The 23,873-nt window shown below is 37.9% G+C and overlaps 1 protein-coding gene across 3 annotated transcripts in view; it reads left to right on the top strand.

Annotated features, from left to right (window-relative positions):
* anapc1 (anaphase promoting complex subunit 1) overlaps positions 1-23,873 on the top strand; it is a 55,014-nt gene that overhangs the window by 15,276 nt on the left and 15,865 nt on the right. Inside the window, exons 21-43 of one of the 3 annotated variants that reach the window (XM_008428801.2) lie at positions 1,840-1,953; positions 2,486-2,655; positions 5,080-5,171; positions 5,454-5,602; positions 6,354-6,432; positions 8,611-8,647; positions 8,783-8,856; positions 10,110-10,288; positions 10,728-10,814; positions 10,929-11,068; positions 11,304-11,422; positions 11,626-11,756; positions 13,172-13,312; positions 15,481-15,633; positions 15,776-15,857; positions 16,908-16,999; positions 17,371-17,505; positions 17,675-17,757; positions 18,737-18,815; positions 18,915-18,989; positions 21,516-21,568; positions 21,819-21,963; positions 22,089-22,282. In XM_008428801.2, the coding sequence (XP_008427023.1) occupies positions 1,840-1,953; positions 2,486-2,655; positions 5,080-5,171; positions 5,454-5,602; positions 6,354-6,432; positions 8,611-8,647; positions 8,783-8,856; positions 10,110-10,288; positions 10,728-10,814; positions 10,929-11,068; positions 11,304-11,422; positions 11,626-11,756; positions 13,172-13,312; positions 15,481-15,633; positions 15,776-15,857; positions 16,908-16,999; positions 17,371-17,505; positions 17,675-17,757; positions 18,737-18,815; positions 18,915-18,989; positions 21,516-21,568; positions 21,819-21,963; positions 22,089-22,282 (2,603 nt within the window). Of the gene's footprint in view, positions 1-1,839; positions 1,954-2,485; positions 2,656-5,079; positions 5,172-5,453; positions 5,603-6,353; positions 6,433-8,610; positions 8,648-8,782; positions 8,857-10,109; positions 10,289-10,727; positions 10,815-10,928; positions 11,069-11,303; positions 11,423-11,625; positions 11,757-13,171; positions 13,313-15,480; positions 15,634-15,775; positions 15,858-16,907; positions 17,000-17,370; positions 17,506-17,674; positions 17,758-18,736; positions 18,816-18,914; positions 18,990-21,515; positions 21,569-21,818; positions 21,973-22,085; positions 22,283-23,873 lie in introns of all 3 variants that reach the window. The other 2 variants (XM_017309138.1, XM_008428799.2) reach the window with 2 other exon arrangements.

Genomic DNA, 23,873 nt, shown 5'->3' with positions numbered 1-23,873 from the left:
TATATATATATATATATATATACATACATACATAAGGCAGTAATTTAATGCACAAAGTTAAACCTAAAATAAGAAGTCCATTCAAATATATTAAATCATTTCAACCAAAAGAGAGCCTCATCCAGTTTTTAAACTTTTGCTCACAGAGAGAATTGGTGCAGTTTATCTGAAGTAGCAGAGAATAATAATTGGTCCTCTGCTCTATATTCACACATGATTTTGCTGGCGTGTGAATAAAGACCCTCAGCGTGGACGTTCGCTCTGTCCTTCTATAAGCCTGACCTGCACTGTAATTATATAAAGAAAAGATGAATCAAATCGCTCCTCTGCGAGCTAGCCTTCGAGGGTTTTCTTAAAATGTGTCTCATTAAAGGAGATTTCTTAGCTAATCTGTGTTTGTGTGTTTTTCTCATTAAAGCAAACGCGTCTGGAAAATGTCAGTCAGCTGCAGGCTCAGTGCGCTGCTTTATTTTTGACCCGAGGAAAGATGTGTCAGATTTTACTTAAGCTACTGTGTGGTTAATTTTAGTTGAGGATAACCCCTGCTGTAACCTGCACATAAAGTATTCACACCCTTTCAACAGACTTGGGTTACTTGGTGTAAAGCCGTTTTGAAAATTGTTGTCTTTGAAAAACAAAACTAATAGTAATTGGCCCACAACAGCAATATGAGGACATGTTTTCATACCACGTTGTTCAGATTTTTTCCTTTATTTGGAGGTCATTTTGTAGGAAAGTACAAATCTGCGGAAGAAGATTCGTAAATTTTGACATCACTGTCTTAAAAAGCACTGATGTCTCTATTGTTTAGAAATTAAACCTGGATCTCAAAGCCTAATCAAGCTGAATCCCACAGCACAAGATCAAAACAAACATTTCTGTTAAATATTTATTTACCTGAGATCTTCTTTTTTTTTTTTTTTGACCCCAGGTAATGGAGAGAAATATACTATTTTTTGTTTGTTTTGCTGATGCTAGAGCCAAACAAGTTGTAAATGTCAGTGATTTTCGATTTCCAACTAGAAGGCCCTCAATTTGGGTGTGATGTAAGAATCCACGTTTCCCTCCAGCATGGATGGTCATACAGGTTTTGAGCAAACCTTTAATATGTTGCAAAAAACATTTTTGTGCCTCTGGTAAGGCACTGACCCACTGATGGATGGGTAATATTGCTACGTCAGAACTTGATCGGCTAATGTGTTTCCATCTACCCCTTTACTGCATCAACTCTTTTTCAGAAGAGCCAAAAACCACTTCAAGCGAGCAAAGAAAACAAAAAAAAACATTTGGAATTTTTCAGTTTCCATCAACCTTTTCTAATGAAATACTTCAAAATGTACTTAAAGAAACATTGGTAGAAATATGGCCAGTGCCAGCTCAGAGACAACTTTAGTATCTCTGAAAAGACCTGAGATCATATCTGTTAATGTTGTCCATTGAACTTCACTGAACATGTTCAAGTTGAGTGAAGACAGGTTTCCTTTCCATTATTAAGCTCTGCTCTGATTGTTTTAGGATATGTCTGTAGTTGGAAAAAGTGCTTGAGTGTATTTAAGACATTTTATAACAGAAGGTGCATCGACCCATACAGGCATAGTTTGTTAGTGAAGCTATGTAGTTCACTAAGAGGTGCTGCTGGTTAAAACATCTGGCTCATTGACATTATTTCTGGATTATGTTCTAAATCTGACTTTAGTACTTTTTTTCCCTTCTAGAATTGAAGGAACTCACCAAGTGTCATTATAATGTTATCATTTTTAGCATTTGAATCTAGTTGTGGTTATGGTGGCAATAATCCAAACTTCAGACTGGCATTGATCTATAATCCTGGTTTTGTAGGACTGGGACTACCTGTTGGCATCTCATTATCACCGTCAGATAAATTCTCAGCCCGTCTGTGGATCAGTGGACCCCAACAATGTTCCCGCCGCAGAAAAAGAGGACCCGTTTTCTGTACGTAACCCAATCTTCTTTATTCCATATTGAACCCATGCTTTTTAGATTTTTACAACACGTAAAGATCAATGAAAGTAAAAGATTTTTCTGCGTCTTCACAGAGGTAGTGCTCGTTATTCTCCACATCCATTTTTGTCGCCTTTCTTGTTTGTTCTGCATCTTTGTAGACATCATGTGTGTCTGACTTGAGGTGCTTTATTAGTTACTAATATTAATTTTGCAGAAACTACTTCTAAAAGGAGGGAACTGGAGTGTAAGTTTTAAATGGCAGAAGGATGTAAATGTTTTGAGTTGCTGGAAAAAGTTTAAACGCAATGCTTTCTCATTTCTTTAAAGTTTTTGTATGTGGTGCCAACTCACAACTAATGTATCTTGTGTTGTATACAACACAGGTCTAATTCATATTCAGTTATATAGAACAATATGTTCCCCAAATGTGCTTCAAATCATTTCAATTCCAGATTCAGTTGAGATTTTTTTTTAAAATGGCCGTTTTCAACCTTTTTTTTTTCCCCCTTTCCAACACCAGGCGGATTCTCCCTCCAGCTCATCTTTGAAACTTGAGAGTTCGGCTTCTCTGTTCCCTCACATTCCCGCCCTTTTCGGTGTCCTCCATCTTCTCTACCAGGAGCTGCAGCTGGACGAGCTCCACAGGGCAAGAGCTTCATCACTGGTGTGTCTGCTGCAGCAGTTGGCCAGGTAGCCGCTATTTTATTTATTTTCCATTTTTAAGTTCTGCTAGTCATCAAGCTGTCTTTCTATAATAAAACAATGTTGGCAGACTGACACGAGGCGCGTACAATTATCACTACAAACAGCCTGTTGAACATTCTCATAAACTACATTGAACTTTCGCACACAGAAGGAAATGGGGAATGCAACTCATTGTTTTCAGTGAAACTTTGTGTGTAATCCAAGGCCCTTCAGTGGTTTGTGTGTTGGGAAATAAACTTTAACAGATTGTCAAGTGACTGCTGTTATTGGTGACCATGACAATAAGAGAATAAGAGGAGTGGGAGAGTGAAGAGCTCTTTAGAGTAATTGTTCTACATTGTTAGTATGTGGGTTGTATTTAAGTATGCTGACATTTTTTATGCTTTCTGTACTTTAACAGGCTAAGCAAATAACTGATTGCTTTGTATCATAATTTTAAAAATAGTTTATCCTCTTTGAGTTGAATTGTTTTGCCATCTGTAGTTTTTTTTTTTTTATATCATCGTGTTCACAGTAATTTCATCAGTTTGTATCCTATCCTCAGCCTAGCTTTCCTCTGGAAATGTAACGTTTCATTAAGGCAGCTTGATAAATTAACGAGGAGACAGGCTATTGTAAAACAGAAATGTTTTTATTGGTTTGTAAACACTTTGAGTCCAAAGATAGATTCTGCCATAAAGATTGTTTTCACGACACAAATTCTGCCAGTCAAGGAAGGAAGTTTCAATATTCAAATGAACTTTTCACAGCCACAGGACAAATTTACTCAGTGGGCTTCTAGTTTTATTTTGAAACTAATATATTCAGAATCATGTTGCGAATCATGCGTTTGGCCCAAATTGTCTAAATATCCATTAGCGGCGAGTTTGGGAGGGGGGCAGATTGTTCTGCTATAATAAACTTTGAGTGGAAATACCCCCAGTTTCATGGTGGTAACTCAAAAAAATGCAAGAACTATGTCACATGATTGATTTTGTTTAAAACACAAAAGTAGCAATTATTATTACTGTTAATAAAATAATCTAACATAATTTTTTTATGGGTGTAATACAACTATCTATAATGTTTTTATTTTAAATGCAGACCAATTAAAAATTCTATACGCCTGCAAAATTTAGTTACACTTTTCAAGTTCTTATGGTCATAATATTGAAGTTGAAGGATAGAGTAGGTTTTCACTTTAGATTGAAGTGTTATGTTGAATCTGGGATCGAGGAATAAGGAGGGCAATTTTATTTATTTATTTTGTCTAATTAGGGCTTTACCTATCTAAATATAGGGTGTGACATACAGTAAAGAAGACATTTTTAAATGTTCCTTAAAAAAAAAAACAACAGATTGTTGACTGCCATTGAGCTCTTGGTTTGCAGGTCAATGGCAGCAGTGGTTCATGGTTCTTAATTACTTTTGCTCCATCTTGCGGCAATTGGAGCCCTAAACAAGTTAAATGTCACAGAAGCTATTTGAGAATGTCGGGATATTTCTAGAATAGCTCTAATAACTTTTCAGTTTATTGCCTCGCTGTGCAGCACAGAGACTAGCAAAAAAAAAACTACCGCAAGGTAGACATGATCTTCTAAGCTATGAATTGTTAATAATGGAAATAGTCCTTTGCTTTAATCAAAGGGAAATGACAGAATCCAAGCTGCCCGGCTTTTACTCTGTTTTTGCTCATTTAATGTTTCAGATCATTAAACAAAGGTAATTTGAGTAAATACAAAAATGTAATTTTAGGGGAAACAAGCTACCCAAACCAAACTAGCACTACATAAATGTGGTTCAGTTTTTCTACCCACACCTGACCTAAAATCTGTCTGACAACATGAAGTAGGCTAAAATGTCTGAAAGCGACACATCGAGCCTAAAGAAAGTTAAGATCAGCTGAGAAACAAAGTCATAGTTTTGGTCTGCAAAAGGTTACAAAGACATTTTTAAGGCTTTGTTTTTCCAGTCAACCACTGCTTTCCTACACAAATCCCATTTGATTCTCATCTCTCTTCACTGCTCTATCTAGGCTATATCCCATTGACTTTGATTTCTCAAGTTGAATTTTGACCAGGCCAATCAGTGAACAGAAGGAAAAGTTGTGAACGACCATGTCGATTTTCTGCGCTGTTATAATATTCTGCCTGTAGTTTTTAGTAATGGCAGCGGAAGAAGTAAATATTTGGTTTTCTTTAGCCGAGAGTTTTCACCAGGCTGACATTGTAAGCACAATTATCTAAAAATGGACCAAACTGCAAACAGTGGTCAACAATGCATGTAATGGTTTGTAAAAAAGAAATCCAGAACATTATCTAAGATACTAACACTGAGCAAAAAAATTTAAAGGAGACTGAATGGCAGATATCAGGGGGGAAAATACTTTTTCTCTGCACTCTATTTATGTGATTCATCGTTTGTTTGCAGAGACCTGCAGCTGGAGGAATATGTTGATCTGTACTGGAGAGACTACCCTTCGCTAATTAGCTGCTTTATGGAGAGCTGCATCATAGACCAGGGTAAGAGACTAAATGGGTTAATGTGATATTCAGGCAGGAAATGCACAAGACATGTAATTGTAAAGTCAAAAAAAAAAAGTTTTGATGCTCATAAAAGCCTAGCGAGCTCTTTGTATTTGTCCAGGTAATTCCAGTATAAACATATTATTTCCATAGCGTGTGTATCCAACTAGAGTTTAAATTTCCTTGCTTCTCTGGTAATTGTTGTTTACCAGCAATGACTGAACTTTTTTCATCTTCCCCATTGTCTTGACCTTTGACTGACCCACTCTTTGCTCTCAGCTGTGATTGGTCAGATGCACCGGCCATCCTTCCTCAGCTCTAATCCGCCATGTGTGTTCAAATGGCTCAGTAGCTGCTTGAGAGGGGAGGCGAGCCCCCCATTTCCGTACCTGCCTGGCATCTGTCAGAGGACCAAGCTGCTGGTCCTGGTATAACCACACTTCCTGTATTTGAATGTTTTTTAAGCCATTGTTATTAATGTGTGTATGTATTTATATATATATATATATATATATATATTGGAAATAAAGTTTCAAAGCAACCTGAAGAACTTTACCCAAATATTTAGATTTCAGTTATTTACCTTGTTTTATTCTTAATATAAACATATAATGTTTTTAAAGTCAAATGTTTTTGATTAATGCTTAACATTATGATGCTGTGGTAGCCATATTGATCCCTTACAGATGTTCTTATTAAAAACAAAAATAAATGCTGCATGTTTACTAACCATGCAGTTTTGATGCTTATTCTTATTATAACTGGTTAGGATGATGGCCTGTCCATTTTTTTTTGTTTGAGTTCAGTAATGGGGCCTTTCATTATTTATTTTAAAAGTTGAATAAATAGTGCAAATTTTAAATTTTTCTGGTGCTTCAGCTTGAAAAATATTGCTAAATAATGTAGCTCCGGCACATACGCAAAGTGGAAACATTCTGTCAGAATATCCTAAATTCGTTTCATTTATTCCAAAAATTTCTAAAATAACACCTCTCAACCCTGAATATTGAATATTGACATTTTGTAAACATGTTCAGTCATGTTGAAAAGAACTGACAAAACCAGCTAAATGCTTTTTGTGTTGTGATATCAACAATGTCCTTGAAGGTTTTTCACTTAAGTTATTGCCTTTTACGTAAAAATAACTTTTTTTTGGGTCTCCTTTTCTTTTTTTGACAGAGTTATGCTCTGTACATCATTGGAGATGATAATGCTACGTCGACAAATGTATGGAAGTACCTCCTGAAGCTCTCAGCAGGTATGTTTCATTCTTATACCAGATGTTGGGGGTTTTGGACCAAAGCAGCAGTGCACCAATCAGCCAGCCAGTAATTAAAACGACCAAGAAGGTCTGGCCCAAAAAGGGAAGAAAAAAGAAAGGAAAGTAAAAGGGGCCAGAGTGGGTTGCTTTTTCTCATTACTTTTGTTTTGAGCTTAGACAAAGGAACAGAAGTTTTGATGCATGAATGAAACAAAATTTACGCAAATGAGTTTCAATGTGCTGCTGTTCGGTTTTATAATTTCTCATGTCAGGATTGATGTGGATAAAAGAACAGACAGGCCTTTTTTCCATTAAAATTCTTAAGTTCATTATGACATTGGTTAGTTTTATCATAACGCAACTTGAGTTTTTTACCAAATTATTGATAATTTAGATTTTTAACTTGCTGACAGAGAACCTAAAGACAAACGCAAAGTAATTCAGAAACATATAAAGGTCCAGATTCTTGCAGCAAGATTTTAAACTGGATCTATGATCATTTTCATTTTCATTATTTCTGTTTTGTCTAGTATATAGTCTACTTGCTCTACTGTTGTTGCAAGCCTGTGTTTTTGAATCCTGCTTGAAATTGTAAGTGTAACACCTGTGTGCAGTGGTGTTTATAAATCCAGATCTGCTTTTTTTAAAGCGTTATGCATTAATTAAATGGGTAATTTTAAGACGACTATTCATAAGGATAAAATAAAAAATGGGCTTTGATCCAGGATATAAACTCAGGAAGCAGCAGAGTGGAAGTTTTAAGGGACCACAGTGACTTCTGGCTGTTTGTATTTCTTTATATAGAACCAGTTTAGTACAGGATGTTGCAGCACAGGGACCACTTCAATGGGAGAAGCTCTTAGTTGTTTTCCTGACAAAGGAAATCCCTCACTAGACCTTTTATAAAACATTTAATAAAATGATTTGTATGTTTAAATCTGTAACTGCGTCAAAGGTTTAGTTACCATAGACTCTGTCCTCTTCTGCTGCAATATTCTGTGTTCACTAGCACAGAAACCACATTAGGCGCCAACAAAAATGCACAAATCTTTTGGTCATGATGAATTTTCTGAAAAAATATCCCTGAAACTTAAAGTTCTGTGTACTTTTTAAATGGCCTGAAACAACACTTTTACAGCTTGTTTTCCTCGGTATAATCATTTATTGATAAGCCACCCATATTAACTGTCAGCCCCACTGTGCTCTGCTTCAGAGTCAGATTATTACACAGTCTCCTGCTTTTCCTCCTCCTTTGTTGTCCCCTCATGTTAAAGCCCACTAGAGCTCCTTGGTGGCAGTTATTTGATCCGCCATTTTTCTTCTGTCACCGAATTTAGCCTTGAGCCTGTGAGTGATGAGAAAACTTTTGTTTTTCTCCTTTTAGCGTTAAGACTTCATTTTCAAGTGGAACAGATTCCTTGTCACAAAAAAGAAAAACATGATTTACTCATCCTGTATTTAAAGGGACAGTATTATGTAAAATATACTTTTTTAAGCCTTACATTATGTTATGATGTTATTCTCTCATCAAAAACACACCTGGAGTGTTGCCTTGATTCTTTCATGAATGTTTGAGAAATCCCATAATCTCCCATGTCAACTGTTCACTTGTGGAAATGCCTGGGTGGACCTTTGAGATGCAGCTCCTCCTCTGAGCATCTGCCTCCCAGTGACTCCCCCACTCAGCTTCTTCAGACTAGCCAGTAGCAATTAGCAAACACTTGCTGAGCTCTTTATATAAACTACTTCTCAGTTCAACGCTGGTAAAAATGTTAAGTGGTTGATGGGGGAGTGATGTTGTGATGACATCCTGAAGGCCGAGTTTCAGAAAGAGCAGGAGTTTTTAAAGAGACAGAGGCCCAATTTCAAGGTGTTAAATTAGAAAATAACATTTCTTTTAAATCATATTTGATATACATGACATTGTCATAATAACTGAAGTTGAAAGTTACTATGTGCATGGACAATACATAATACTGGTACTTTCACTCTTAATCCAAGTGTGTTTTATGCCAGATTTTAGTAGCAGATTTAAATAATTTCAGGAAAACTTTAGAATATCTTATGTTATTATTTTCCTAACTCATAAATAAAGTTTCATTTATGGAAGTTGAGATATTGCTTGCATTTTAGTGCCGTTTGCTGTGTTCAATGTCCATGTCTTTATCATTCTAGGCCAGAGATCCCGTGCTAGTGAGCCAAACTCCAGAAGGTAAAATAAATTCAAAGATTTTGTACAACTATTTACAGACATTTTTTTTGTGCGTTTAAAAACTCTGGCATAAAATCATGATTGAAATGATTGGTGATTTTTCTCACAAAGTACTTCTGTGTTTTGTTTTTCCAGGCAGAGCGGTGTGAAGGTCAGGGTTTCCAGTGAGAGTCTAGCTGAGCAGCTGGTGGTGTGGCTCACCTCACAGGGTACGAGCAGCGTATCATTTTCACAACACTGCCTCACAACAATGGATGTTTTGACACTTGCAATGTAGCTAAAGTCAACAAGTTGACTTTCACAGCCAAATCAGATATGTTATTTAGATAGGTGAACAAATGTGGCGTATGTAGCCAATCAAACTATATTGGTAGAGACCTTTTCTTACAAGCGTGTAATACAAAGGTTAAATACAGGTGAACGTACATAAAACGCTAAAATAAGAACTATAGAGGAGGAATTGTGGGGAAGTACAAATATAAACTTATGATGATATAATAATTATATGAAAAAAAACAACTATCCGATAAATAGTAAAATATTTTTGATAAAATAAAAATTTAATAAAAATTAGCTAGTAACGCAGAAGAAAACATACATATTTAGCTTAATCTGACATTTATGATACCAGGTTTTATTTAATTGAGAATTAATTTAAAAAATATACTAAAAACATTAAAGGGAGTTGACCTCAAGTTCTCGTAATTTGGATTTGAACGCATTCAGTTCTGTTCCAGTCGCTCTGCTACTCATTCCTTTTTAGAGAAGGGAAATGGGAAAACAGCCTCAGTTTCCTTGCTGTTATCCTGAACCCAAAGCAACAACTAATCCTGAGATCGAAAACATCAACTTCCTCTACTTTCTATGGCTGTCAGATAACAAATACAAGCAGGCAGAGGAGGAAAATGGCCTTTTTGGACAAAAGAGTGCGCTCTGTCATGAACCTCAGTGAAGCGTTGTAAGCTTCTCCACCATATGGAGACGTTGCGAAGACGCATTCGCTTGAAAACATTCCTGCTCTCCAGCACCAGTGAAAAGGTGGCTGCAAATCTTTATTTTCAAACTTAAAAACCGAGTTTCTGTCATAGCCGTTTCACAAGGCTCTAGACATGTGTTTTAAAAAAGGGAATCATTTAAGGTTCCCAGATATTTATAGAAGTTAAACTCCTCCAGTTCAGTTCCCTCTAAGGTGGTTACTGAGGTTATAGTTTGTAAAATATATTCTTAAATCAAACGGGTTTTTTTTACTGCCTCTGGAGGACTGGTTGTCCGTGTTAAAAGTTGGGTGTAGGTTTCTCTCCCCCTGTGGGTCTGGACCAGTTACTAAAAGTTCTGTTTTCTTCTCATTAACATCATTTTAACAGCACTTGGTCCATGTTTTAAAATGCATAATCTGTCTTTATGGTTGCTTTTAAACTCTAAATAACCAAAATTATTCACCCCTGCCTTCCCAATGCTGCAGGCTTCACCCTGAAGGATTTGGAGTCGGTCCCGTTTGGGGTGGCTTTGCCCATCAGAGAGGCAATTTACCGATGTCGCGAGCAGCCGTCCTCTGATTGGCCAGAGGAAGTCTGTCTGCTGATTGGCCGACAGGACCTGACCAAGCAAGCTCACAAGATGACCCTGGCAAAAAGCAAAGCTGTAAGTGGAGATTCCTGAAATCAGGATGCAGCCATCTGTAGTAGAATCCAATTTTACTTTTATTCTGTCATTGGCTTACTTTATTATAGATGACTGCATTTTCTTTAAATCTACATATTTAAAGCCCTTGCAACTACCAAAAGCATGCCAATCAGGATATTGCTTTGATTTTAAGTTATTTTAAAGAAAGATTGTAAACCACAACTTGTCACTTTGTTGCAAACTCAACAGTTAATAATGTTAGAGACGAAAAATCTATACACACAGCTGGCCGTGAAGTGTAAAACCTTCCTATTACCCCGATCTATGAAAACATTTGGTATAGTTGGAAGCAGATATAGTAATATCAGAGGCAGTGGCCGCCTTTATCTCCTGAAAGGCCAGTGCTCTCAGCTTCATCCGTCTCTGCAGAAAGATTTTCACTGCTAAGTGTTTTCAGTCTGTAGGATCAGGATTCTCCTTGGTCCCTCCTGCATCCTCAGAAGCAGATGAGGAGGAAGATGGCATGTTGGACATAATTCATGAGGTAACTGGATTGTTACCTGACTGGAATATTTGTGCTTCTTCTGGTTTGTCTAAAGATTATCTTGGACTGTTGGGATAAGGTGAAATCTTTTGTCTTTTTCTTTCTCTCCCTCAGGTTACAGGACTGATCTGGAGTCAAGATTTGAGGATCCAGGAAGTCAGAAGGCTCCTCCAGAGCTCAAGGCCGGTCCGGGTCAGTGTTGTGCAGCAACCTGAAGTTTCAGACCATGAGTACATAGAGGAGAAAGAAAACAAGTAAGCACAATTTGCATGTGTTAATATAATCACATACGATCTAAAACAGACGCTTAATTGGAAGAAAATATCGAGCATGCAGCAGCTTTTAAAGGGAAGCGAAACATCTGGTATGTTTTGGTTCCTGCTTTACACGCCTAAAGATGTTTGCCGTTTAATCTGTTTTATTTTTTTTTGTGTGTGACATTTTTAATTTCTTGGAAATCTTTTTGCCTTACTATTTTGTCTGCTTTAGACTTCTGCAGTTGTGCCAGAGGACGATGGCTCTTCCGGTTGGCAGAGGCCTCTTCACGCTCTTTTCCTACCATCCTGTACCAACTGAACCGTTGCCTGTACCAAAACTCAACCTTACAGGTTGTTGCTACGATTGCATTAATGTTTTTACCTCGGTGTTTACTGCTTTCAAGATTTTATTATTTTTATTATTTTTTGATATCTGGAATTTTCTTAAGAAAATGCACAGATAGGAAGAAGACAAAAAAAAACATGTTGATTTGAGTACAACATTATTAACTTTTATTTTGCGATGCTGTCTGCTTTCTGTTTCTCTGCTCCAGGCCGTGCTCCTCCCAGGAACACTATGGTAGATCTCAACAGTGGGAACATTGATGTTCCTCCCAACATGACCAACTGGCCCAGTTTCCATAATGGAGTTGCAGCGGGACTTAAAATAGCCCCCGCTTCACAGGTTAGCGTAAAGCTCCAAGACTCATGCCTGCTTTCATGTGAACATGTGTTTTTTAAAAGTTTAATAAGAACTGCTTACAATTATTTTGCTTTACTACCATATTTTAAAAGCCATCTTTAGGCAACCGCAATATGGCTGCACATAAACCCTAGTAGAAGTTGCAGATCTAAACCATTTATTTGTTTTTCTTGCTTCTTTTGCATGTTCCTTTCTTTTCAAACATTTTCCTTTTTAGTGTTTAAATGTAGAAATGCATCAACTTGCATTACTAGTAACATTATTTCAAGATTTGATCTCCTACATGAGACAAATAAAGCCTTAATTAGCTGAATTGAATAACGGCTACAGCAATAATTCAGTCAGATTATGTTACAACTTCTAATGTGTATATATATGGACCAATATAGTGAGCACCCATTATTTTGTTGAATAAAATGCTAACTTCTAAATGTAACTCAAAAATATTTTCTCTTTTTTTTTTAAAGATAATACATTTGTTGCAAGAACAAAATCACATACCGTATTTTCCGCACTATAAGGAGCATAGAATAGACGCTGCAGTTTGGGTTGCCAATTTGTTCCGTACTCTATTATTACACATCCACATTTGTAAAGAAATGGTACCCCAGTACTTTATATAGTAGTCTGCCCCAGTCATTGTTTCACTCACGGTGTTGGTGTTGTGATATTGTGCCCAACTGCTTTCTGGGTAACACAGACCAACCGACATGCTGCCGCTGCAGTCTCTGTCTCTCTTCCCCCGCCCCCCTGGCTTTAAATGTATTATCAAACTTTATTAGCAAACCAGCGTTCTGACAACTATCCCAGCATGCACCGCGCGCTTCTTCTTCTACGGGGGAAAATAAAGTCAGCGGCTGCTTACCGTAGTTGCTAGACCTGTTGTTTCTCAATATTGGTTCATATATAAGGCGCACCGGATTATAAGGCGCACTGTCGGCTTTTGAGGAAATTGAAGGTTTTTATGTGCGCCTTATAGTGCGGAAAATACGGTATATACTGTGATATTTATTTACTGTTGTGTGTTTGTGTTCTTTACAAGCATAATCAGAATATCAGCAGACGTCTGTTACTAAACTGATAGTTGTTTAAATGATCAAATATGGGCATTTTTAGGTCGTATGAGTTTACTGATGGGAAATCTTTGAGAAGTGGTGGTACTTATCACCTTCTTGAAAGAGCCTCCTAGTTCTCAGCTGAATATTTTAACTAATAGACTTTAATTAATAGAACTAACAGCTCTATTAAGTATCCAGCAGGCGCGTGTGGGTATCGCTAGGGAATCTGGTTTAGATTTGGTCTTTTGCTTAAAAATGCTGATTCTTTTCTACTCATCAATAAAGAAAAACATTTTTCTTCTACAAAAAGGTCTGATTATGTGTGTTTCTTGTCTTAAGGTGGACTCGGCATGGATCGCATACAACAAGCCGAAGAGCCCTGAGCTGGCTAACGAGTACGCAGGCTTTCTAATGGCCCTCGGCCTCAACGGACACCTCACCAAGCTCGCTACGCTCAACATACATGACTACCTCACCAAGGTTTGCACAAACGGAGTTCAGCAGTTTTTTTTTTTTGTTCATTTTGTAACATAAATCCCACCAACATTCCCCAATTGAAACATGCAGATTGATGCTAATGAATATCCTTGATTTAACTTGGTGGTTGCTCTAAACAACCGCTGCCGCCAGTAATTTGCAGAACACAGTAAATGCGCCGACTTATGTGGAATTTAGTACACAGGCACGATGCTCCACTTTGCTTTGATTTACTTGCTCTCACACACAACATGCTCACCTCTCTTGAGATGAGCGTAAACGAGAACTGTAACCTTGCATCAAAGCCCGACCGCTAGTCAAAGCGAAACTCTGGCTTCTGAGAAATTTAGAAATAAGACGATGCTTTCCCACTTTCAGTGGAGAAAAACAGGATGCTGCACGTCAAAACTTTATTTTTTGTTCGTTCTTTTACCTAAATAATAAAAAGTCACCACAGAGAAAAATGAATAAAGACAAACAGGAACCACTGCGACCATTCAGCAGTTAAGATTCGTTTTCATGTTGATTCAGATTGTGAAATTAAGTTGTAGTTGTTAATGTGCATCCCCTGTGACTCATTTATGTAAATATGCAGTGTAAGAAGGTCCACTCAAAGATTTGACTACACTAAGAATGCACATGCTACTTACAGCTAGCTCTAATTGCAAGCTGCAGTGTTCATTCTGGACTTAAAGTGAAATTTAAATTGGAAGCAATCTATTTTTTTTTTCTTTTTCGTAAAGGTTATTGTACTGGCCGCGTGTCCATATAATATCATTTGCCAGTACCTAAAGTTTTGATTAGGGGGAATAAAGTAATCCTATTTTCTAATAAATTCGAAATTGAAAAGTGTGTAAACCCAGTCAGGAAGTGCTCACAGTGTCCTTTTATTTATTCACAAAGGCGGGTATTAACAGCTCAGCCCAGCAGTGTGAATGAAAGTTGTGAACATGGTTGACAGCGAAGCGTTTTCGTCAGTGGTGGTTTTCTTCTGGTTTCAACTTTCGCTGTAGAAGAGCAATTATACCGCTATGCAAACGAACAGTTTGTCAGAATTGTGCATGGCTGTGGTTTTAAAGAGAATTTCGAGTCGTGCTCACAGCCAAGCAGATCGTTAATCCCCAAGCTTCAGCTGCTTTTTTACAAACATGGAGTCAACAATGCAGCCAAATAAATAGGTGTAGCTTTTACACACTCAAACTTTAATGGTAGTAATGAGATGCTTTAAAGATTTCAGAAATACTAAGCGATTAAATTATCTCATTTTTAAAGTATTTTGATAAAATGTCCACATGAACCATAATAGAATTTAGGGGAAGCACCTTAGCTTACAAAATACACTTAAAAAGATAAACCTGAAGTGGTTCATCAGTAAAAAACGAAACAGAAGTGAAGTACATAAGGCAAGGACAAAAGTAAGAATTTTAATTCTGTATATTTTTATTTGTGGCATAGAGCAAAAATCAACCATATTCAAAACCATTTAATATAAACTTGATGCATACTGTCGTCATTATCTGGACATCAACTGTGGAAAATTATCCAAATCCATAGTTGTTCAAACATTTTTGCTGTTGTGTTACACGCGGCACCATTCAGCAGGATTCTGTAAAGAGTTAATAACCACAGGAATTCTTACCCTACCACTCCCTCTCTTCCTTGGCTTTTGTCTGTACTTATCTCTTTTCATTCCTTGAGTCCATTTTCTTCTGTTCTTCCTTCCGTTGTTGTGCTTCCTTAGTGTCCTACATCATGTCTTTCTTTCCTTCGTTGCATACTTCCATTCTTCCTTCCTGTCCCTTCTTTATTCTAAATTTTCTTTTTTGTGTCCTGTCTCCCTTCCGACTGTCTGCCTCCAGTGCTTCCTGCTTTCCATTTTGGTTTTTGCTGGTGCCATTATGTAAACCAGCCTGACTGTAGCAATGCCGCAAATTAATAGCAAACAATATTATTTTTTTTATTTTCAACCGTAAAGTCTCGAATGGAAAGAGTACTTACATTTATATAAAATTGATTATTAATTGAAAAAAAAAAACTGATTTATGACACGTTTTCTGCATTGCATGTGAGAATGTAAAGGAAAATAAAGTAGTTATTTTATGTGTTTACCTGTCAAGTGCCCCAGTGAGACTGAACATTTTTCATTCTGTGTCTGTCCCTGTTTCTGACAGGGACATGAGATGACCAGCATTGGACTCCTGCTGGGCGTTTCTTCTGCCAAACTGGGCACCATGGACATGTCAATCACCCGACTGCTCAGTATTCACATTCCTGCTTTGCTCCCTCCCACCTCCACTGAGCTGGACGTGCCACACAATGTTCAGGTGCGTGCATTGTAGACATGAATGTTATTTTTTGGGTGAATCAAAACCTAAAAATACCACAAGGTTTTTTTTCCTCTCTCTCCATTTACCACCCAGCACAATAGCTGCACTAAAATCATTTTTAAATGTGTCTGTCCTGCAGGTTGCAGCTGTCATTGGTATTGGTCTGGTGTACCAGGGAACAGGACACAGACACAATGCTGAAGTCCTGCTGTCTGAGATCGGTCTGTGTTGTTTTCTTCCATAAAAGATGAAGGGTTAACAAATAAATGATTTTAAACCTTTACTGCCTCTGTGGAGATATAAAACATATAATTGTTCCAGAATTTATACGTTTTGGTTTTGAATGCAAAACATGCACAGCCTGCAGCAAATACAGTCATGTGGAAAAGTTGAGGAAGCTGAAAATAAAGCCTTTTTATATTTTGTGTAAAATGGAATTAGAAAATGCAGTTTTTTCTGGGAAGTTGTTGGGGAAACTCCCAAGCTTGTTCCTGCACAAAATGGATGTCCAAGGGGCTTAGTATAAAGCAAAACGAAGTGGACTCTAAACCGAGTCTTGGGGCATCCCACAGATTAGAACAGCAGAGTGTGACATGATATGGTTTATACAGACACAGAGACTTTTTTTTTTTCAAAAGTCAACTGATCTAAAAACATCCAAGAGATAATCTCCAACCCTAACCCTTGTTTCCTGTCATGCAACTTCAGTATTAAGTTATTGCAGCTCTTTTTATTAAGTCCTAAAACAACTTCCAAGTTCAGTTTATGAACTCATTTTGTAACATTTAGTCTGTATGATACTCAAAAAAAGAAAAAAATTCAAATGATTCACTGGTCCTTGCATTTTTTAGATGAAACACATTAACACTCAAAACCTGTCAGCTTTATCAACTTTTTCATCTTAAAAAGGTTAGATACATTTTTTTTATATTTCTGTGCGAAATTTGCGCTATTGTCGTAAATTTTGTAGCCTTCAAAGTACTGCTCTAAACTTTGCTTTATTTTGATTAAGATAATTAACAGTGTCAAAGTCAGCTGAAAAGTCTGGAACAGCTGGAACAGCTGTCATTGCTGAAAATAAAGTTCTGTTGAATGCATCTTACAAAAACCGGATTGGTTTTTATCAAAAATCGCTCATTCATTTATTCAACCACTTATTTTGTTTAGATTTTTTACTTGATCCTTGTTGTTTGTTGCTTCTGTGGTCGTGACATTGTCTGTTTATACGACAACGAAGTTAAACTAATAAAGTCTTGCATGTGTTTTTAAAGGCCGTCCTCCAGGTCCAGAGATGGAGTACTGCACTGACAGGGAGTCCTATTCACTCGCAGCAGGACTCGCACTTGGCATGGTTTGTCTTGGGGTGAGTGACCCAAATAAAAGCACAAAGTTTGTGAAACAAATGGCAACAGGAAAACACTTGTAGGTCTAGATTTCCTTGACTTTATATGACTGTTAATATTGTTTTCTTTTCAAGGCCAAATCTGTTTTACTGCAGGTTTATGCATTTTATATTAGTAATATGTTTCTTTTACAAGTTTTTGGATGGCAGTTGTTTCAGGAAACACTCACCATCTTCACCAATGACAATTTTTGTTTGCTATAAAGCTATTTTTTCTACATAGACACTTCAATGTGCAAGTTTCTTTTAATTTTTCTTTTTATTTATTAGCGATTCCCCTAATCATTTGACCTCTTCTCTCTCTGTGTTACCATTTCCTCTGCATTTTTCAGCACGGCAGCAACCTGATCGGAATGACGGACCTCAATGTTCCCGAACAGTTGTACCAGTACATGGTTGGGGGACATCGAAGAGCTCAGGCCGGGGCCAGTAGGGAAAGGCACAAGTCTCCCAGCTATCAGATCAAGGTAGACGCTAACACAGAATTGAAAAATGTTACAGAATACAAAAAGGAAATTGCAGATTGCAGTGCTGTAAAAATGGCAAGCGCCAAAATGTTTCAGAAAGAACATGGAAGCGGTGCTGCAATAGAGGCTGCTGTCGTTAGATTATTTGTTCGAATAACTGTCTTCTCAGGAGGGTGACACAATAAATGTAGACGTGACGTGTCCAGGAGCCACGTTGGCCCTCGCCATGATCTACCTGAAGACCAACAACAGGTAGGACAAGTTTTTATGAGGTTTTGATCCAAGATTACTTTGTATTCAAACCCAGCATTCTCCTACCTTAGCTATGAATCCTTGCAGCTCCTCCAGAGGTACCATGAGCCACATGGCTCCTTCTCTGGTTAATGCTTTCCTCCCCCAGCCTTTCTGTCTAGGTGGACGGCCATGTGATCAGAGGTTTGCAGTTGTCCTGCAGCGTTTTTCTGATGAGCAGCAGTTCTCTGTTAGATATTCAAAGCTTGGGTGCATTATTTTATCATCTAGCCCTGCTTTCACATAACCTTCCACAAGCTATATTTACGTTTGTGGTTGTTACGTGACAAGCTGAGTTTCTGTACTCTATTTTTAAAGTACCTAACCTGTTAAATGAATTGACACATTGTCAGTATGTGTATTATTCTGCTTTATAGATAGTTTATAGTTTGTATAGCAGTTTTCTGCTTCTTTGTCTCCTACTGCTGCCTTGTTTTAAAGAGCTGAAGGTCTGCTGAAAATTTTCTTACTTCCTTGTTGTGCCACCTTATCTTTTTTTCCTCCACTGCTCTGTGACTTTGATATCATCTGAAGGATATATGCAAGTTTTAAACAAATCCATTTGAAAAAGAGGTGAGGGGATTGGCGGTGTAGCTTGATGCATTACAGAGAAGCGTACTTGAAACTTTTTTCTAAGTGGGCATTTGTGAACAGATTGCAGATTTGTGCACACCACATTATTTAAATCTGTGCAAATAATATAGAAGTACTTTATTAAATGTGCTTAATCTCTGCTAAATCGAGCTACTTCTAATCCATGTGAACCGCAGAGCATCATAACCTGACGACAGAAGAAAACTCCTCCACCTCCCAGCTGTGTAGTTGGTCAAGGGGTTGCTAATTTTGTCAACGCTCACCCGATTTTGTCTGCCTGTTAGCGGAGAAGGTGTTGAGGCAGGGTATTAACACTCCCTTTTCTCATCCCGGTTCTGTCCTTTAGGTCGATTGCTGATTGGCTGAAACCTCCAGATACCTGGTTTCTGCTGGACTTCATTAAGCCAGAGTTTCTGCTGCTGAGGGTTAGTGTGACGCCCGCTATGTGTCTCTTCGCTCATGAGTCGGATGATATTTTTCCCACCTCTCCTAGATCTGATGTACTCGCTTCTCTTCTCCAACAGACTCTTGCACGGTGCATTATCATGTGGGATGAAATCCTGCCGAACACAGAGTGGGTTAAGAGTAATATACCCCAGGTGAGAAAATGCACAGATGACGGCATTACTGATTGTTGATGTGGTGTTGTATTCTTGTAGATCTTGCAGGAAGTTGCTATAGCACCCTAAAATCATACTGGTTAGCTTAGAGAGAATTTTATGTGATGAAGCTTTTTACAGAGCAAACATTAAGGATAATTATTTCTACAGAATGTCAAGATTCAAAAGTCTAAAGCCAGAGAATGCAGTATCTGTGGTAGAATTAAACATCCTGATGAGGTGAAAGTAGAGAAAACAGCTGGAATGTGTCAGTGCTACTATGTCAGCATGTTTTCCTTCCAGAACATTTTTCTGTTGAATTCACCTTAATTTAGACAAAAACTTGTTTTTAATCACTTTTTCCAAGAAGAAAACTAAACAAAACAGGCATTCTGCAAATTGTACTGCTATCTTTAACAGACTGAAAACATATGAAGGCTCTGAAGAGGCTAAATAATGCAAAGAGCCAAAATAAAACCTCTTAACATTGCCAAAAAAATTCAAGTATAAAACTTAACATTTAAAGGTAAATACAGGATCCATTACAATAAACAATCCAGAGTTGCTGAATGAAAACTTCCTGATAGCATGGCGGCTAGCTGATTACTGCTAGTTCTGAGTGGCTGTTTCTGACTGAGCAGAGTAATTATGCAGAGCAGGGAGGAGATCGATTATTTTTTTAGAGATTATCTCATGTTAGGACAGCAAAAGTTTTAATATGTATGTAAAATGTATTTTTTAGGTTAGATGCTGCAGCTTTAAACAGAGGTTCGGTGTGAGAGTCACTACCAGGTGGAGCAGAAGCGGCGCTCCGTCTGTGAAATATTACTATCTGTAGCGTGTAGCAGCGGTTCAACAGCAAGAGCAGAACCAGCATCTTACATCGCAGCTCGAAGACTTAAATAATTTTGCGTGTTTGTTTAGCTTTCTGACCGTCATGCTAATAATCCGGGTGAGTGTTTGTAGCTGTGCGCTGCTTTACCTGCTATCTGATCCTCCATATGTYTTTTTWCTGCAGTGAGCCTCGATGTAGCCAAACTCCGTCAAGWATGGCATTGTTTTTATGTCGTATTAGCTTCGTTGTGTTGATACATTTTGACATGCTTCAATTTTCCACCGCAACACGCAAACTTCCCCATTCACTCAGTGCGTTATAGTTCCACATCGCTTAGGATTTGTTGCTGCACGTTTGCGCAGTGTGAAGGAAAGAGGAGACCAGCTGSACAGGCAGGCTGCGAAATGAGATGCAGGTGATCGGTATCGGCAACMAGAGCCAATGATCACCGATCACCGATCATGCACTTTTTCACAAAAATCGGCCGATTATGATCGGTGACCGATCGATCGGCACACCTCTAGTTTTTACTTTAATTACTTTAAAAAGTTTAGTTAGGATCCTTCTCTTTTCAGCAGTTTAAGACTAATCTCAAAGCTTTATTTTCTGCCTAAGATCTTAGAGAGGGTTGTAATCAAGCAGTTAACCGCTGGTTTTTATTGGTACTGTATTCTGCACCGCTTTCAGTCTGGGTTTTGTAAATCCCACTCAACTGAAACGGCTTTTCTTAGAATCTCAAATGATATTTTGATGCAGAGTGCAACAGTAAATCTTCTGTGCTACTTCGGTGAGAGCTGACTTCAGCTTTTTTTGCTTTTGACCATTTGACTCTGCCTACCAGGTGTTGGGCTGGTATATCAGGTTCTGTTTTGCAGAAGTTGTCTTATCTGATGGATGTATCTTCTTGACTACATCAACTTACAGATCTCGTTCCTGTCTCGTTCAGTTTGGCGTTCCACAGGGTTTTGTTTTGGGGCCATTGTTTATGATCAGGCTGCTCCTTCTTATCTCCCGTATTGTCATTTTTTTTAAAGGACATCTCCTGTCATTGTCATGCAGATTATTCAGTTGTATGTTTTTTTTTCCTCCCAAATAAAGTTTTGCTATGAATTTTACATTCAGTTAAAAGCTGAATGGTTGACAGTTATTCTCTAATTAAATGCGGAAAAAACTACAATAACTATCTTTTCACCAAAAGAGAAAAAAAGACTAAAGATAAAGGATCTCTTTGGATTTCTTGGTGTTTTGGGAAAATTTACTGGAGACCATGGGATAACTTTTCACTCAGATTTAAAACTTTAAGACATTTTTAGTGCAACTACATCCCAGTCTTGTTTGGTGGGATGAACCCCAGCATGAAAGCAAAGCCACAAAATTAAAATTTCCTCTAAATGAAGGGATCACTATTTTTTTTTAAATTAAATTTTCTTGTGTTGGACATTGCTGCTTACTAAAATTATTTTTAATCACGATTAAGTAGATATAAAGACTTAAATTAGTTAGCTTTGTTTCTATCTCAGCCCACCATTAAAATAAACAAAGAAACCAGGCATGATTCTCTTATTGCAGAACTTCATACATGTTTTAGGTACATTTTTCATTCATTATGATGCCATGATGTCTTTTAATTTTTTTTTATTGACGTGTCAATAAAACTAAGTAATTTAATTGTATTATTTGGTTTGTTTTAGATCATGAGGGGGAATTTTGACCCCTCAGAAGACATCAATATGGACACAATGGCGTAAGTACAGATCCCGAAACGATCAGTCTAAGTGTGTTTGCTGCTAAGTCATTGTTATTTTGGCAGTTAAATCAGCCTGAATAGTGCTTTTATTTTACTTCTTTACATCCAGGGTTTTGCAAATATTCTTTCACATGTACTAGCACTTTTATTTTGCGTCTTGTTGATTTTTTTTTATCCATTGAAATAGTTTAATAAAAATCTTCTGTGTTTTAGCGTAGCATTTCTAAAAACGTTTTGTTTTTCTCAGTCAAGCCCAAGACTACATCACCGCTGGCGCGTGCATGGCATTGGGTTTACGCTTTGCTGGCTCTGCCAATTCCGACGCCTTTGACTGCCTCTACGAGTTCGCCAAGACTTTCATGAAGATGATGTCGTTTGCTGGCACTGCGGCTGTGGGTGCAGTGCGTGTTTATTTATGTTCTTCACCTTTCAGTAATTTGCCACAGCCATGAAAAGTACTTGTGCATTTCTCTCTACTTTGTTATGCCTTAACTTGCATGCTGGTCCATCTCAGCAGATGGGGTATTACAATCTACAAACCTGCCTGTCGATGATCCTGCTGTCGATGTCTATGGTAATGGCGGGCACCGGGAACCTGAAGGTCCTGCAGCTGTGTCGCTTCTTCCACAAGCGAACTGGCGGCGAGATGAACTATGGCTTTCACATGGCTCATCACATGGCCCTCGGCCTGCTCTTCCTGGGAGGTGGCAGGTGAGATGAACACAGAGGCAATGAAAATACTGAAACACTGAAATAACGCTTAGAGCTATATTTAAATTATGGACGATTGCTTTTATTTTCAAGTTAAAATTGCAAAAACAAACAAACAAACAAAACTATTAAGTACAGAAACTCCTATGTTTTTTTTAAAACTATATTAATGATTAATGATTTGCGTCAACAAGTATCAAATATACTCATCTCCCATGTGAATGCACACAACACTTGAAAATCTGAAGAAATTGAATATTTAAAGACATTTTCCTTTCTACAGATTTTCGTATCTGAAACCCATGAATTTGCGCCCGATTGACTTCAATAATCTAATCAGTAAATCGTTATTCTTATAATAAAAGCAGCGATTCTGCAAAGAACTCAGGTTTGTTAGATCCGGTGATATCTCTTGCATCATCGTGCAACCTGGGGATGATGGATGTTTCAGGACTCAACATCATCCAGAGAACTCCAGCCAGGATTGATCAGACCTTGACTTGTGTCCCGGTTGGAACCCACACAACAACCACCCTGTGGCTTTCTCTGCGACTTCGGTTTCAGATTTCATGGCCCTCCACTAAGCCACCCCTGCAAAGCGTTGTCTGCAGAGGGAGCCACCAGAGAATCCTCTTACATTACATTTGTTTTTCTTATTACTCAGATTTATCTTCTGCTGTATTTACAGTCCATCTTAGAGGGGACTCGGCTGATATGAAAAGATCAGTGGGAGTGTAAATGGCCTTTCAATATACATGTTCCTAAAATGTTCAGAGTACTTAAACCCTACATCTACTTTTATTTTGCAGATAAACAGATTGATCCATAAAGGGTGCACCGATTTATTGGTGCCTATTCATCGGTGCCGATTTTCTTAATTTTGGGGAATTGATGATCGACCGAATCTTACATGTGAAGCCGATCTTATCTACCTCTGTAAAGGAAGGTCTAAACCCCAACCAGTGTTCTCTTCTACTCTCCCGTGAGAAAGGTTGGACTGATGACCCACCACGGCATGTCTCCACGTTTACAGTCAACAATAATTACCCCTCTGTTGCTAACTTTGCAGCTTTCTTCCTATATTGAGCAATATTTCATACCGAAAAAAAATTGGTATCGGGAATCGGCAGGTAAGGCTTTTTTAAATGTTTGTATTTAAAAAAAAATTTTTTAACGGTAATCGGCGATCAGTGCACCCCTATTTACTAATATACAATTTGAGACATTTTCATGTAAACATGTTTAATTCTGTAATATTTGGCTAAAAAACAATTTAATAGTGTCCTCTTTGGGTTGAGCGGTGGTTGCCGCAGTTGAATTTTCCTGTTGCTTACAACCTGAACAGTTTTGTCGATGTCTGCATCACCTGCGTTCGGGTATAGAACTGTCCCACTCAGACACACAACCCCGTTGCGAGTCAGCAGTTGGAATTGTGAAAGTGGCGAGTGTCAATTCAATAGTATTTTTCTGCTTTGCACATGCGTGACTCATTTGAAAAGTGGACAATGTCTGACTACAGAACCTAGGAAGTGGGAGAGGCTTACAGCAGCACTTGATTCTTGCTCAGAGAGGTTGCTGCAGAACGAATGGT

This window comes from Poecilia reticulata, linkage group LG15 (assembly GCF_000633615.1).
Source record: "Poecilia reticulata strain Guanapo linkage group LG15, Guppy_female_1.0+MT, whole genome shotgun sequence".
Taxonomy (NCBI): Eukaryota; Metazoa; Chordata; class Actinopteri; order Cyprinodontiformes; family Poeciliidae; genus Poecilia; species Poecilia reticulata.
Note: the sequence above shows the minus strand (reverse complement) of the source record. Positions and strands in the feature narration are given on the sequence as shown.